General features: G+C 40.4%; 1 protein-coding gene across 1 annotated transcript in view; it reads right to left on the bottom strand.

Annotated features, from left to right (window-relative positions):
* Nucleotides 1–14,928, bottom strand: part of MCM9 (minichromosome maintenance 9 homologous recombination repair factor) — a 150,998-nt gene extending 136,070 nt beyond the window's left edge. Inside the window, 2 exon segments of the mRNA XM_043962330.1 lie at nt 11,108–11,418; nt 14,671–14,928. Coding sequence (XP_043818265.1) covers nt 11,108–11,411 — 304 coding nt within the window. The 5' untranslated portion in view covers nt 11,412–11,418; nt 14,671–14,928.
* Nucleotides 14,929–16,575: the final 1,647 nt, after the last annotated feature.

Raw genomic sequence — 16,575 nt, forward strand, 5'->3', positions numbered from 1 at the left:
TCCAGGGCCAGTGCTTTATCCACTATGCCATCTATTTGCTAGATCTTTAAGGAAGGAAGACCCACAAAATCTCTAGGTCTTACATTCTACTTTTGAATAGGATAAACTGTTAGGAAGTTTTTCTTGAAATCAAACCTAAAATTGGCCTCTTTGCAACTTCTACCCATTGCTTCCTATTCCATAATCCAGAGACATACTGGAAGAGTCTAATTCCTTTTCCATATGACAACTTTTCAAATACTTGAAGACAGTGAACAAATCTCTCAAGTCTTCTATTCTACAGGCTAAACAAGTCCAGTTCCTTCAAATGATTCACATATGGCATAGATTCAAGAGTTATGAGCAGCCTCCCTGCCTTTCTCTGAACATTCTCCAGCTTACCAATATCCTGCTTAAACCTGAACACAACACTAGGAAAAGTCTGACAAGAACAGAGTACGGGAAACCGTCCCCTCTGGATTTCTAGAAGCCAGTCTTCTCTTGGCTTCCACTTTATGCTGTTGATTCATAATGATTTTGCAGTTCACCAACACCTCCGGCTCTTTTTCAGAATGCCGACCAAACCGTGACTGTCCCATCTCACACTTGTGAAGCTGGTTTTTGTACTCAAGAGTAAGCCTTTGTTTGTCGTTATCAGATTTTATCTTCTTTGATTCAGTCTAATGCTCTAGCTTGCCAATATCTTTTAAAATACTGACTGTTAGCCAGCATGTTAGCTCTATCTCCCAGCACTGTGACATTTGCAGAAGTAATGACACCATTTATGCCGTTATACTCACTGATAAAACCAAGAGTGGATCCTTCAGGTATTTTACTAGAGACCTCCTGCCATGCTGACATGGAACTATTAATAATTATACTCTTTAAGTATGATTGTAATTTTTTTTAAAGTATGATTGTTACCTAACTAGTTCAGTCTAACTATTCTCATTTAATCCATGTCTCCATCTTCTCTACAAGAATAATAGAGTAGAAGATCCTTTATCAAAAAAAAAACTTTACTAAGATCTTGATTAACTATATCCACAGCATTTCCTTCAACTACTAGTTTAATAATCATGTCAGAAAAGTTAATGAGGTTATTTTGACAGGACTCAATTATTTTGGGGGGGCGGGGCTATGGGGGTTAAGTGACTTGCCCAGGGTCACACAGCTAGTAAGTGTCAAGTGTCTGAGGCCAGACACAGGTTCTCCTGAATCCAGGGCCAGTGCTTTATCCACGGCACCACCTAGCTGCCCCCAAGGATTCAATTCTTTTTTTTTTTAAATTAATAAAGTATTTTATTTTTTTCCATTACATGTAAAGATAGTTCTCAACTTTTGTTTATACAAGCTTTACAATTTCAGATTTTTCTCCCTCCCCCCTCCCCTAGACAGAAGGTAATCTGATATAGGTGTTTTTTTTAATATATATATACATATATATACACATATATACACATAATAACATTAATCCTATTCCTGCATTAGTCATGTTATAAGAGAAAAAAATCAGAGCAATGATGAAAATCCTCAAAATAGAAAAAAAAACAACAGCACCAAAACCAAAAGAAATAGTATGGTTCATTCAGCATCTATACTCCACAGTTCTTTTTTTTTTTTCCTTGGATTTGGAGATCCTCTTCTATCATGAGTTCCCTGGAACTCTTCTGTACCATTGCATTGGTGAGAAGAATATAGTCTATCACAGTAGATCAACACTCAATGTTGATGATACTGTGTACAATGTTCTTCTGGTTCTGCTCATCTCACTCATCATTAGCTCATGCAAGACCCTCCAGGTTTCTCTGAACTCCTCCTGCTCATCATTTCTTACAGCACAATAGTATTCCATTGTATTCATATACCACAACTTGTCCATCATTCCCCAATTAATGAGCACCCCCTCAACTTCCAATTCCTTGCCACCACATAAAGAGCAGCTATAAATATTTTTGTACATGTGGGTCCCTCTCCCCTTTCCATGATCTCTTTGGGAAAAAGATCCAAAAGTGGTATTGCTGGGTCAAAGGGTATGCACAGCTTTATCGCCCTTTGGGCATAATTCCAAATTGCTCTCCAGAATGGTTGGATCAGTTCACAGCTCCACCAACAATGCATTAGTGTTCCAATTTTCCCACAGCTTCTCCAACATTTATTATTTTCCTTTTTTGTCATTTTAGCCAATCTGATAGGTGTCAGGTGGTACCTCAGAGTTGTTTTAATTTGCATCTCTCTAATCATTAGAGATTTAGAGCATTTTTTCATATGAGAATAGATAGCTTTGGTTTCTTCATCAGAAAACTGCCTGTTCATATCCTTTGACCATTTCTCAATTGGGGAATGACTTGGATTCTTATAAATTTGATTTAGTTCCCTATATATTTTAGAGATGAGGCCTTTATCAGAAGTACTGGCCACAAAAATTGTTTCCCAGCTTTCTGCCTCCCTTCTAATTTTGGCTGCATTGCTTCTGTTTGTACAAAAATTTTTTAATTTAATGTAATCAAAATCATCCATTTTGCATTTTATAATATACTCTATCTCTTGTTTGGTCATAAACTGTTTTCCTTTCCAAAGATCTGATAGGTAGATTATAAGGATTCAATTCTTAATGAAGCCATGCTGGTTCTTTGTAATCACTGCTTCCCTTTCTCGGTATTCAACAACCACCTTATTAATGATTTGTTCTACAATTTTCTCAGGAATTATTATTTTAAAATTTTTTTAATTTAAATTTTTTTTTAGGGCAATGAGGGTTAAGTGACTTGTCCAGGGTCACACAGCTAGTAAGTGTCAAGTGTCTGAGGGCAGATTTGAACTCGGGTCCTCCTGAATCCAGGGCCGGTACTTTATCCACTGTGCCACCTAGCTACCCCCCCCCCTCGAATTTTCTCAAGAATTAAATGAAAATTTCTAGTATATATAGATTGTACTCTGTTCTCTTCCCCTTCTTAAAAGTGGGATCCCACCTATCTTTCCTTTAAACGATTTGAAATCTGCCAAATCTATAGCGTGTCCAGATTTTCTTTCCTTCTCCATCACAGATTCTAGGAAGGAATAATCACTTACTCTAGGGTTCCCATCATTTCCATACTATCAACCAATTACTCCCTGTTTGTGATAATCAATTCTAGAAAAGAACTTTCACTTGTTTCCTTCACCTTTTTAAGGATAAAATTAACACTAAAGCAAGGCACGTGACACATGCTTAGTAAAATATATGATGAAAAATATTACTAACAGGCCTGGGGAAGAGGAATAAAGAAACCACTGGGCAAGGCATAAAATTTGGAGGTACAGAACCACTAGAAGTTGCAATGTAGAAATTTTCTTTCAATAAAAGATAATCTTACAATCTTTGGGAATTTGATTCACCCTTCAACGGAACCATTAGTCATAAAGCTCTCCGAGCTAACCCCTTTTGGCTCAGTAGCAAAAGAACCTGGGTCAAACAGTCATTAATTACTGGGTCAAACAGTCATTAATATCAGGTCTAATTGAGATTTCTCCTCATATCCAGCAAACTGATAAAGATAAAAAATATGATAAATATAGTGGAGCATGAAAAAAAACATGAACCAAGGCACAGTGAAATAAGTAGAGCCAGGAAACCAACATAAACAATCACTACAATGATGTAAATGGAAAGAACAACAAAATAGCCAAAACTGAATAATGAAAATCATAATGACCAAGCTTGGTCCCAAAGAAGAGAAATGATGATACTCCTGTTTCTTTGCAGGGGCAGGGTAGTACACCATGAGTACATCAGACTTTTCCTCCATAGGTTAGTTTATTGTTGTTTAGTTGTAGTCAAGAGATCATTTTTATTTGATGTCTGGCAGCTTTTTATTTTTTAGATTTCTGGAGAAGCTACTTTTTGGGCTGGTACCTTCCTTTTCTTTCTTTAATGGCAATCTTCTTGGCCTACCTTGTAGCTATCCACTTTGAATTGACAGTTTCTTCCAAGCAGCATAAACATACTTCTGACAAGCACTATATGGGACCTGAGAACAAAGTCTGTGAGATGCATACATTTGATTGGCACAGCTTGTCTCCTCACAACATTGCAAGGTACCAACACCAAAGCCCTGTTCTTATGATGAGGGTGATGATGGTGATAATGAAAAGCAGCTGGCATTCAAGTGCTGCTTTAAGTTTTATAAAGCACTTTACATGTGTTATCTCATTTTATCTTTACAACAACCTCGTAGGGTAGGAGCTGTTATTAAACCCATTTTACAGATGAGGAAACTGAGGGTGAAAGCAGTTAAAATGAACAGGCCAGAATCACAAATCTAGAAATGTCTGAGGCAGGATTCAAATTCAGGTAACTTGCCCAGGGTTACACAGCTAGTAAATACATTTATCTACTCTTCCACTTAACCCTAGCATCTATAATAGCTACCAGTTTGTCAACATGTGACCCCAAGGAAATGTAAACCATCAGCCAATTTCTACCTAGCACTTGAATATGAGCTATGTGCTATCAGGCCCAAAGTTAATAAACTATTCATTGTTCTGAATCACAAGTTTCTCATCTCTAAGTGAGGGACCCAATCAGAATACATTGTCCCAGATAATCTGATACCTAGGAAGGTGGCACCAAGGCCTTCTCTTTTCCTCCCATGAAAGCCTGGGGTTGAAACTGGGGGTGAGGTCAAGTCCCCTTGTTTGTTCTGTTTAACTTTTTTCTTCCTTTTAAAAATTCCTTATTATAATAAATGGCTTTTTAGGACAACATGGGAGGATACAGTGGGAAATATGGAAGTAAAACCAACATTTTTAAGGTCAGTTTTTAATTGTCAGTAATCTCTGCAAAGAAACAGGACCAGGTATCTTTCTTTAGTGTTTCAGTTTCTTCTGCATAGTTTAATCTGTAAAATGGATATAACTTGGGGGGCGGCTAGGTGGCACAGTGGATAAAGCACCATCCCTGGATTCAGGAGTGCCTGAGTTCAAATCTGGCCTCAGACACTTGACACTTACTAGCTGTGTGACCCTGGGCAAGTCACTTAACCCCCATTGCCCTGCAAAAAAAAAAAATGGATATAACTTCCATATATATCATAAGAACATTTTAAACTAGAACAAATTTGATTTACATCCAATCTGCACAGATGGAATTTTAAGATAATCAAAGTGGTTTGCCCCAGTATGTAGTAGGCCATGCTCCTCCAGATCACTTGTATGCATTCGTTTCAAGATTTGATCAATTTATTCTATTTTGTGTAATGAAGCAGTTGTATTAAGACAAGCCAATGATAATTAAGGGAATGACATTTTTGAATTTTCAGATCTTTTTTTGTTAAAACTTGGATCTCACAGTTACTTTAAGTCAAAATTTTTAAAGACAGGAGCTGAAATACACCAGGAAAAACTGATATCTGTCTTTCTAACACACAAAAACCCTTCAAATAAGAAAGTTCTGATGAACATTAGTTCATCCTAATCCTACTAATGTCTACTTGCATATTCCTCAGATTCTACAGTGAAGCAAATCTCTAGGTCAGACACCAAGCCATCATAAGAGCTGAATATCAAAACTGTTAATACTCTGGCATATAGGCTATCAGGACAGAGGACTTTCAGGCATGTCATGAGTTTTATCATGTGTGCTAATAATGAGAGAAGTACATCCATCATTTTAGATAACATATAAGTGTCATTTCCCCCTATTTACTTCTCTCTCTACATTTCAGCACTTTCACGGAGAATCACGGAATATGAGTTGGAAAGGCCCTTAAAAGTTAGCATCATCTTAAATGGCATTCACAAAGCAATTTAAGGTTTACAAAGTACTTGACATCATTATCCTATTTTAGCCTCACAACAATCCTGTGAAGTAAATATTATTATCCTCATTTTATGGACAAGGAAACTTCATAATGAAGCAACTTTCCCAGGGACATACAGCTTACAAATATCACAAGTGAATTCTCCTATCCCCGAGTCAGTCAATCAACCTACAACCAAGTGGCTACTACAAGCTCTCAGCACTTCACTAGGAGCTGGGGATACAATGGGGGGAAAATGGATGTCTCTCATATCAAGGAACATTCATTCTAAAGCAGGTGAAAATGAGTACACGTCCTGGTATATACAAAATAAAATGCAGAGTAATGGGGTGGGGAGGCACTAGTGGCTTGGAGAGCATAAAAGGCCTCATCTATGAGAGGTAGTGTTTGAGCTGAGCTCTGAAGAAAATCAAGAGTATTTAAAAAAGCAGAAATAAGGAGGAAGTGCATTCCAGGCAGGTAGGAGAGCCTGTGCAAAGGTAGAGATGGGAGATGGAATGTCATGGGTAAGAAACAGCAAAAAGGTCAGTATGGTTGGATCTAAGAGTGAACAACAGGGAGTAATGTATAATAAGTAATCCCAGAAAGGCAGGTTGGAGCCACATTGTAAAGGGCTTTAAATGCAAACAGGGGAATATAATATAATCACAGCATATACATGCCTATTCCTACTGTGCTACTCATGCTTTCCTGTGAAATGTGTGAATGCAAAGGGCTTACTCACCCATCACTGCCCAGAGAACGAAGCCTACCTGCTGAGGGGCCCCTGCTGCAGCCAGGAGGTAGAGGGGGAAGGGAGAGCCTTTAGCTGCTGCTGGGTATCTGAGCCGGTTAAGTGAGAACCACCTTAAGGGCACATTGCCATGGCAGTCATACAAGAGCCTGGCAGCAAGAGGAGGGCAAAAGAGGGGAATGCTGAAGGGGCAGTAATAGTTCTGTTGGAGACAGGCTTATGATTGGATATGGCAAGGGGGGGAAGAGGGATGATGACCCTTCTTCCCATCCTCCAAATGCCTGATCATATACCCTTTGGGTCATACCACAGTCTTCATTTAGAGACTACTGGTATAGTCCACACCTTCTATCTTTTCCACAAGAATAGCATGAAAAACTTTAATAAATGTTTCACCAAGCTATATTTACAGCATTCCCCAGAGCTATCAACTTAGTAACTGTCAAAAAAGGAAATGTTTGGTCTTATATGACCTTTTTGTGGCACAGTGGACAGCACATGGACCTGAATTCATATCTTCCCTTAGATACTTCTTAGCTGTGTGACCCTGGCCAAATCACTTAACTTCTATCTGCCTCAGTTTCCTCACCAGCAAAATGGGAATAGTAATAGCACCTATCTCCCAGGGTGGTTATGAGGGTAAAATGAGGTATTTGTAACGGTTTTTACAAACCTTAAAAGCGCTATATAAATGGTGGTTATCATGATGGTGATGACAATGAATACAAGGTAGTTTTTTATGATCACAACTTCCTTTTCAAGATGTTCTCCAACCATTCCTTGGTTAATACACTTTAGAATTTGGCCAGCAAAGTCATGTTCACTGTCTTATAGTTTACAGATTCCTCCCTCCCTTGCTTTTTTTTTTTGGAACATCAGGACATTTTCTCTTCCTCAATTCTACTGCACTGACAATTTTCCACCTGTAGCTTTAAGGGTTACTGCAGCAACTATAATTTAATTATTTCAACAAAACTTAGCCACCTAAAGATTCTGACATTTTAAAAACTACTATCCAAAATTTTTTGCGGGGGAGGGCAATGAGGGTTAAGTGACTTACCCAGGATCACACAGCTAGTGTCAAGTTTCTGAGGCTGAATTTGAACTCAGGTCCTCCTGAATCCAGGGCTGGTGCTTTATTACTGCGCCACCTCGCTGCCCCCCTCAAAATTTATTCAAATTAACCTTAGTTCCCCTGAATGCCAATCTACGTGCAAAGGAAAAAATCTTAATTCCAGTTCATAATGAACTAGTGGCTCTGTGTAAAGACACAGAAATGGGCCTGTATGAAGAACAGTAAATAGGCTAGTTTGGCCAGAAGGCAGAGTGCAAGGAGGGCAACGGTGCATTCACTAACCTTAGAAAGACTGGTTAGAGCCAGATTATAAAGGTCTTTAAATACTAAACAGATGAGTTTCTATTTTATGCTATAGGTAACAAGAAGCTACTAAAGTTTCTTGAGCCAGGGAAGTTACACGTTAAACCCATACTTTAGGCTACCAATGATTGAATGGAGCAAGGAAGAAACTAGAAGCAGGTAGTTATTGCAATAGTCCAGGTGAGTAGTGATAAGGATCTGAACAAAAGCTGTGGTTTCATAATTAGAGAGGAAACAGTTACAAGAGATGTTATAAATGCAGAATTTGGCAGCTGGGGTTAGGGAGAATGAAGAGCAGAGGACAGCTCCTAGACTGTGAGCCTGGGAGACTAGAAAGTGGTACCCTCGACAGAAACAGGAAAGTTAGGGGAGAGGCGAGTCTAGGACGAAAGAATGATGTGTTTTATTTTGGATGTGTTAAATCTAAGAGGCCAAGGGGACAGCCAGAAAGAGAAAGTAGGAAAAATCTTAGAAGTCTTTTACACATTTTCATTAATTCAATTAACATTCTTCCTAATACCAGGGTACCTTTGGCTCACTGGCAATAAAAACAATTCACTACTTGATGGCCGAGACCAAACCTTCCTAATACAAGATATTGCTGAAAATGAGTAGGATTATCTACCTTTTGACTGTTCTCTGGTTTATCAATGTGTCTTTCCTAAAATGAGGTACCCATAGGAGAGGACTCCTACCTCCCCATTTTGGGACTTTGTGCCTCTTTAGATACAAAATAAGATGTGGTTGGCTTTTTTGGTGCTTGTATCATACTGCTGACTCCTAAATCACAGAATCTCAGAGTGGAAGAGATTGGGCCATCTAGTCCAACTCAGATTTGAACAAGAATTCTCCCTGAAATGTGATTTACCAATGGGTAAAAACGCTACCTACCTCCTGACAGAGAAGTGCTAGATTTAATGTACAGACAGAGACATACATTTTTCAACAGACAATATGGGAAACTGTTTTACTAAACTACAAATATTACTTACAAAGGTTTTCTTTTTCTTTTTCTTTTTTTTCTGAGGGGAGCGGGGGAAGAAATAATCAGTGCCAGGCACTCTGCAAACTATGCTACCCACTTTGACAAATATCTCATTTGAGGAAGGGGCGCTAAGGATAGGACTGCAAAAAAAAAAAAAGTGGGTCATTAAAGCATTTTTTAAAAGAAAAGAAGGAAACAGACAAGGCACTTTTAGTTTTCTGTATTGAAGTTATTACATACCTCAAAGAAAAAGGAAGTTATACTCAAGAGTCACAGTTTCAATTACAATCCTTTTTATCTGTCCTACTTTGTATATCAAGATGCTCGTTTTAAAAGTTCAGAATAAAAATATTTGAGGTGATGCAATATTTGCTTGAAGATTTCCAGAAGTGAGGAGAGGCCATTATATTTCCGGATATGCTTCCCTGTCAGGACATTTTTTCTTAGGTCAGATTTGCCTCTCTGCAACTTTCATCCATTTTTCACAACAGCCCTTTCCATACCTGGACAAAACTATAACATTCCTCCCCCAAAGCTTTCTCTTTTCCAGGCTAAACAACTCCAGTTCCTTTAACCAATGCTCCTAGAGAAGCTCTTCAGGAATATCCACATTATTCTTGTTGAAGAGCTGCCTCCTGTTGCCTCATTGGAATCATTTCAGTTTGTATTTTCAGAATTTTACCTTTGAGAGCTGCCCATCCCTCCTGGACCAGCTCTCTCTCTAAAATATCGCACCACAGGATCCCATCTATCCCTTCTCTCAACCTTGAGAAGTCTACTTCCCCCAAATCCAGGGTATAAATCTGACTACATCTGACTTTCCCCTCCTCTATGCAATCTATACCCCTCTCCCCCCATACAACGGCTAACAGCTATGCTGCTCTTCTGCTCAAAAAGCTCTGGTGGCTCCCAATCATCCCTTGGATAAAATACAAAATCCTACTCTTCCTATCCTCTTCCACTTATCAAATTTTGGAAACCTGGATAAGGGAAACAAGGCCAAGGGAAATGAAGTGATCTGCTCAAGGTTAGTGTCAAATCCTGAAGGTCAAGGTTCTTTCCAATGTCTACAGAAACTTCTCAACTTCTTTTCCAACACTTCACCACCTTCCTTCATCTCCATCCTCAAGTCCCACTCTCCTGATTGATGGTTCCCTCACTCAGACAAATTAATTAATAAACATTTATTAAGCATCTACTATGTGCCAGTGTTTCCAAAGGGCACCTAGCCAAGCTCACTTCACTTCCAGACTTCCCCATGCCCTCACCAACAGCCTGGCCACTATGTGAGTACCGTTCCCCCTCCTACCTGATTTTCAGCTTTCCCCATTAGAATGTAAACTCCTTGGTGGGACTGTTTTTGCTAACTTATATTTGTATCCCCAGTGGTTAACACAGGGCCTGCAGACAGCAAGTGCTTCATAAATGCTCTAGCTGTCCATCTGGGGCAGCTAGGTGGCAAAGTGGATAGAGCACTGGCTCTGAAGTTGGGAGGACCTGAGTTCAAATTTGATCTCAGACATTTACAAGCTATGTGACCCTGGGCAAGTCACTTGACCCCAATTCCTTAAACATCCACAGCCATCTCCAGCTGTCCTGATATCTATCTTTGCCAGTGGACCCAAATGGCTCTGGAGCAGAGACTGAAGTTGGTAAATTTGCACAGTCCTCCCTCACTTAAATACAATTTACTGCAAGTCATGACATCACCTCTCGATGTCACAGTCCTCTTCAAGAACAAAGGACAAACAACAAGCTATCCATCTGATGTCAAAAGCAGAAAGCTATCTTTTAAACAAAGTTTTGCAGAAGAAATAACCTTTATAAGACCCAAGTGGAATAAGTCCCAATTGGAAATTTAGTCTCTGTAACAACATCACATAGCCTCCTTTCTAACAGTTCTCATGAAATAAAACAATAAGTATAACTGATGATGTAAATGCCATAGAATCCTATCTGTCCCTTAAAATAATAAAAAGCACTAATTAATCCCCTAATTCTTTTCCTGAAATAGGTATTTCAATTATGTTTAAAATTCAGTAAATACTTTTCAACTACCTCCTGTGTACTCTGCTAGATTATGATCTCTTCCCACTCCCACCCTACTAGAAATACAACATTGCTTTGTTAATGGATTTTTGCAATGTGGTAGAAAGCCAGAATACATAAATTCCTTCTAAGAAAGGAAAGGTTACCAACTGGAGGGACACTGGGGAAGATAAATGACTCACCTGATATCCTAGCATGAAGATTCTGCTTCATACAAAACTCCCCAGGTTGTGAAAGAGATTGCAGAATTGTCAGGGCTGCCCTTCTTAAGGCGCTGTCAAAAATAGGGAGTACCTCATTGGGGAATGCATTGAAATATTCCCCAATTTCCATGTTCGTCTCAAAAAGAGTCATAGCATCAACTACTACAGGATAGTGAGTATCCTCATCTCTTTCTTTCAAGATCTGTAAGACTTCATTCTTGTGGTATTCTGAAATGTAAGATTCAAACACCTGACCAATCAGCGCAACTTGATCTTTATTCATCTTGGACCTAGGTAGATAGAGAAGGATTTTAAAAGAAACACCAATAACAAAAAGTATACTTTTTTCTTATTTTGAAAGTTTTGTGAGAAAACAAAAATAAACAATCTTAGAAAACTTATGGGTCACCATTTTGTATTAGTTCCCATTTACAACAAGCATATTAATTAACATGCTAAATTAATCAATTTTAAAAATCACATACTCAAGAATAGTTTAATTTTCCATTAGAATTAATGAGTATCTCTTCAAAATCAGGAAACTAAAGATAAAATCAAATCAGTGAACTAGAGCCTAAGGGAAAGAATTATTACTTTGGTCCAAAACTTGGTCAGGTTAATTTATCCTCCTGATAACTTTTCTTTTTTCCTCATCTCTTTAATAGCTAACTGAGTCTATGATACCCTAAGGACAATGGCCTTTCTATTTTTCTTGGCCAAATTTCATACAGAGAATTAATTAATTCACATCTACACAGGGCTTCAGTTTGTAAAAGCTAATGTTCTGACTGATTAGTTTTGTCTTGTGGAAAGCCTGAGTATCTAACCTTATGGTTCCTGATGACCCCTTAACCATATGACTGATTTAACTGAATGCTAATAAATACTGATATTTATATAGTGCCTTAAGAACTGCAAAGTGGTTTCAAGGAATCATTTCATTTGTTCTGAATAAGCACATTGCTTTCGATGCTGCCCCTGCTTATAACCATTGGGGGGGGGCAGGGCAATGAGGGTTAAGTGACTTGCCTAGGGTCACTCAGCTAGTGTCAAGTGTCTGAGGCCAGATTTGAAGTCAGATCCTACCTAATCCACATTCCTAGTCTAACCTACATATACATAAACTGTCTGTTTCCTCTTCTACATCATTCTTTCATAATTATGTACATACAAATTTAAATAACTTTTTTCCTAACTCTTTATTACATACACAAGGGGCCATAAATTAAAAATAATTCTCCCTATGGTCAAATTAGAATGCTTTACATTATGGAAGGTGGGCTATGGAAGAGCTAATATAAATTAATGGTCTAAAAATCAAGTACACTTGGTTTTGAAATTCATGTCTATAATTTTTGTGGGGTGAAGTTTGTGAAAATTTACCTTCCTAAACATTTTTTAGTCACGTTAATACTAACATCTTTATTTTCTTCCCAACCAAGCAAAAGCAGTGAACCATGCCAGAAAGAATTTGGAGAGAGAGGAAAACTGAATTATTTTATTGCCTGGCAACTAGCATTTATATAGTGCTTTAAGGTTTGGAAAGTGCTTTACAAATATCTCATTTGATCCTCATGACAACCCTAGAAGGTAGGTGCTTATTATTCCTGTTTCATAGATGAGGAAACAGAAGCATAGGTAAAGTAACTTTCTGAGTCACACAGCTAAAAAAGTATTTGAGGGGGGATTTGAAGTCAGGTCTTCCTGACTCCAGGCCCAGGACTTTATTCACTGGCCATCTACCTGTCTCCACACAAGCCAAAGTGGGATTGTGTTGAGCAATCCACAAAAGGATAATAATAATGATGATATCAATAACTCAGAGAGTTACCAAGAGTTATAACAATGTAAAAAGAACTGGAGGAAGGCCCCAAGCCCAGTGGGTGAACTCCCTGAGGAAGATTTGAAGTCATATGGACAGAGATATGTATGGGTTGTGAACTTCCTCACAGGTGAAAAATACCTACATGGATGAAATCACAGATCCATTTAACTATGGGTGTGAGAATACAGGACACACAAGGCTTGCAAATAACTTTGAGATAAGTAGCACCAAAGTGTTATTATCCCTATTTTATAAATGAGGAAAAAGATGCTGCTAGTAAAGTTTAAAATTTGAACCCAGGGGCAGCTAGGTGGTGCAGTGGATAAAGCACCAGCCCTGGATTCAGGAGTACCTGAGTTCAAATCCGGCCTCAGACACTTGACACTTACTAGCTGTGTGACCCTGGGCAAGTCACTTAACCCCCATTGCTCCGTGCAAAAAAAAAAAAATTGAACCCAGATCATAATGCCAAATTTAGTCTTCTTACTAGTTAAGTGGGTGGGTTTGTTACCATTAAAAATCATTTCGGGGGCAGCTAGATGGCACAGTGGTAAAGCACCGGCCCTGGATTCAGGAGTACCTGAGTTCAAATCCGGCCTCAGACACTTGACACTTACTAGCTGTGTGACCCTGGGCAAGTCACTTAACCCCAACTGCCTCACCAAAAAAAAAAAAAATCAATTCAAAGGAGAGCAGCTAGATGTCGCAGTGGATAAAGCACCAGGCCTGGATTCCGAAGGACCTGACTTCAAATCCAGCCTCAGACACTTGACACTTACTAACTAGTTGTACGACCCTGGGCAAGTCACTTAACCTCATTGCCCTCCTCCCCCCAAAAAAGAATCAATTCAAAGGGTTGATTTCCAAAAGCAAGAAAGTGAATGATCGTCTATGAAGTTTACCCAGTGCGTAGTCTAAGAAAAAGTAAAATCAACTCGGGTCAACGGTCAAAACTGTCCTAGTCAAAGAATGTCAACACAGGGTACATATACAAAATTCCCAAAGGAAAATCTTAAGTGGATCGAAATTATGTCCTTGGGGAGTGTTGCTTTTTTAAACAACAATCTGTTTTGGAAATTTGCAATATCGCTTAAAATTGAGGGTTGAGAAAAATCAGGAAAGAAAAGACGAGCTTAACGCAATTTCTCCCAGAGAGCCCAGCAATTCAGATACTACACCATCAATTAGAAATTCTATCTTTAGTCTTAGTTACAGTGCAAAACTAAGGAGGTAACTTAGTTGACAATTTCCTCAGGCACAACACACCCCGGCTGAGTTCACTTTAGTCCTTTTTCAGTGCATTAGCAGGAAAACAATAGTTTGCCAAATTACAAGAGCCCACCCTTTTCACTAAGCGAGCGTAGGGGAAGCGGTGAAAAGTAAAATCTACAGTAAGAATGTTGTCTTAATAAGCAACTATGCTACTTTAACCCCACGTAATTCCCCCCTCCCCCCATCAGAAGTGAAAGACAAAAAGAAATCTGGGATAATAATAAGAAGTGACATTTAGCTGGCGTTTTCAGGTCTGCAAAGCTCCGCACCAGTGCTCTCAATGGACTATCAATCAGGTCGCACAGCAGTAGGGGATCCCCATGCCGGGACCGAACTCGGCCACATTTTCTGGTCCCGCAGTGTCCCCTGGGAGTCGCATCCCCAGAGCACGGGGCCCAGCTCCCCAGCCCCGCCCCCCCTCGCCCTCCCCCGTCTCTGCACCCACCGGTGTGCTCAGCGCAGCACGCAAAAGCGCCCCCGAGCCAGAGCGACGTGGCTCAGCGCATTCCGAGGCAGGAGCGGCCCGCAGTGGGTAGAACAGAGGAGAGCCGAAGGAAGGCGGAGGAAACCGCTTTTTTTCACTTACTGGCGGACATCCGTCTCTGGAAGCCGCGAAGAGCAAGACGCTTCCGCGGACTAGGCGAAAGACAGACGCCGGCTTCGCACAGCGGGGCGCACGGTCAGAGCGCTGGCGCACCAGCGGGCGGGCGCGGACCAGGACCGCGCGCGCGCGCGCGCTGGAACGGGCACCAATCAAAGGCCGGCGCAGACCGGGCCGCCACCGCCGCGTGTTTCTTCGGGCGCGCTGTGGTCGCTACTGGGCACGTCTCTCACGGCGGGGGTAAGGGGGGGGGGGGCCGAGCGCGCTCGGCTGTTGGTCGAGCACTGGAGGCGCACGCGGAGCTTCGCTTTCCTGGCCAAGGGTGGGAGGGCAAGGAGGGGCTTTTCCTCGCGGACGCGGGAATTCTTCCTAAAGGCCGCTTCGCCGGTGGGCGGGATTGAGCTGAGGCACCTCGTGGAAGAGGGGGAGAGGCGTGGCCGGGGCGGTGCCTGGCGTCCGGCTCCTCCTCTCTCCTCTTTACCCCCACCCCCACCCCTTCCATGCAGCCTTGATGATATAATAAATGTTATTTCCATTGCTTTAATATGCAAACCTTTCCTTCCGCTACACTCTTGTGAAGTAATGCAAATGTTACCCCGTTTTTAAGATGAGGAAACTGAGGCACAGATAGGGGTGAACGAGGGGAAAAAGGCAGTAAGGGGCAGCTGTAGTTGGAGCTAGGAGGTGAGAGTTCCATTCCCTATTTTGAAGTTGAATGAATGAATGAAAAAATCAATTAGGCAGGTAATTAGTGATAGAGTGGTGGAACAGATATCTACCAGCTCCCTCTTTCCCCCCCGCCCCCGCCCCCCAATCATGTTTCAGGCTAGTTTTTTTCCTTAAAAGGTAACGAAGCTGTGCCCAGGACTGCATAGGCTCCCCACAGCCTATGACTCAATAGGCTCCTGGTCATCTAAGAATAGATAGAAAATAATAACACTTCAGACTGGGTGAGTGTCTTAAATCACCACATTGTTCTGCGGATCTGGTAAAGTATCATATGGAGAAGGGCAGCTAGAAGGATGGAGAACTAGGCCTGGAGTTAGGAAGACTGATCTTTCTGAGTTCAAATCCAGCCTCACATACTTACTAGTTCTATAAATGTGGGCAATTCACTTAACCCTGTTTGCCTCAGTTTCCTTATCTGTAAAATGAGCTAGAAAAGGAAATGGCAGTAACTTTGCCAAGAAAACCTCAAATGAGGTCACAAAGAGTAGGACATGACTGAACAACAACCCTACGGAGTAAAGCTGTCTACCCAAATAAAATGCTGCTATCTTTGGTTTTGTTTTAGTTTATTTTTCAAGTAACAACCAGTTCTTCCCAGTTACCTCCTTCCCCACTTAGCAAATCTTTACTTTTTTTGGATAGGGCTCATATAGAGATTAGGTTTGCGAATTTTATTGCCTTTTCAGTGGGTAGGAGAAGAGGAAGGAGAAGGGAGAGAATGCAGAACTGAAAATAAAATAGAATTTTCAAAAGAAAAAAGCAAAATTAGGAAGGATATGGCCATTATAGTAATCAACAATGATATCTGTGTCATGCTTCAAAGGGTGACTGGTGACCACTGTCATACCTTTGAGCCCACAAACAGCTTCCAAACCTGTGCTTCAGTTTCCTTGTATTGCATTCCAGAAGAGAGCTTGGTTTCCAAAGCCATGGCTGACAATTGTTATTCCAAGCTCACCCTTGGATATGACTTACCTTATTTCCCTTAAAAGAATGAGATTACTGATCTGAACACTATCA

This window comes from Dromiciops gliroides, chromosome 4, assembly GCF_019393635.1.
Source record: "Dromiciops gliroides isolate mDroGli1 chromosome 4, mDroGli1.pri, whole genome shotgun sequence".
Classification (NCBI taxonomy): Eukaryota; Metazoa; Chordata; class Mammalia; order Microbiotheria; family Microbiotheriidae; genus Dromiciops; species Dromiciops gliroides.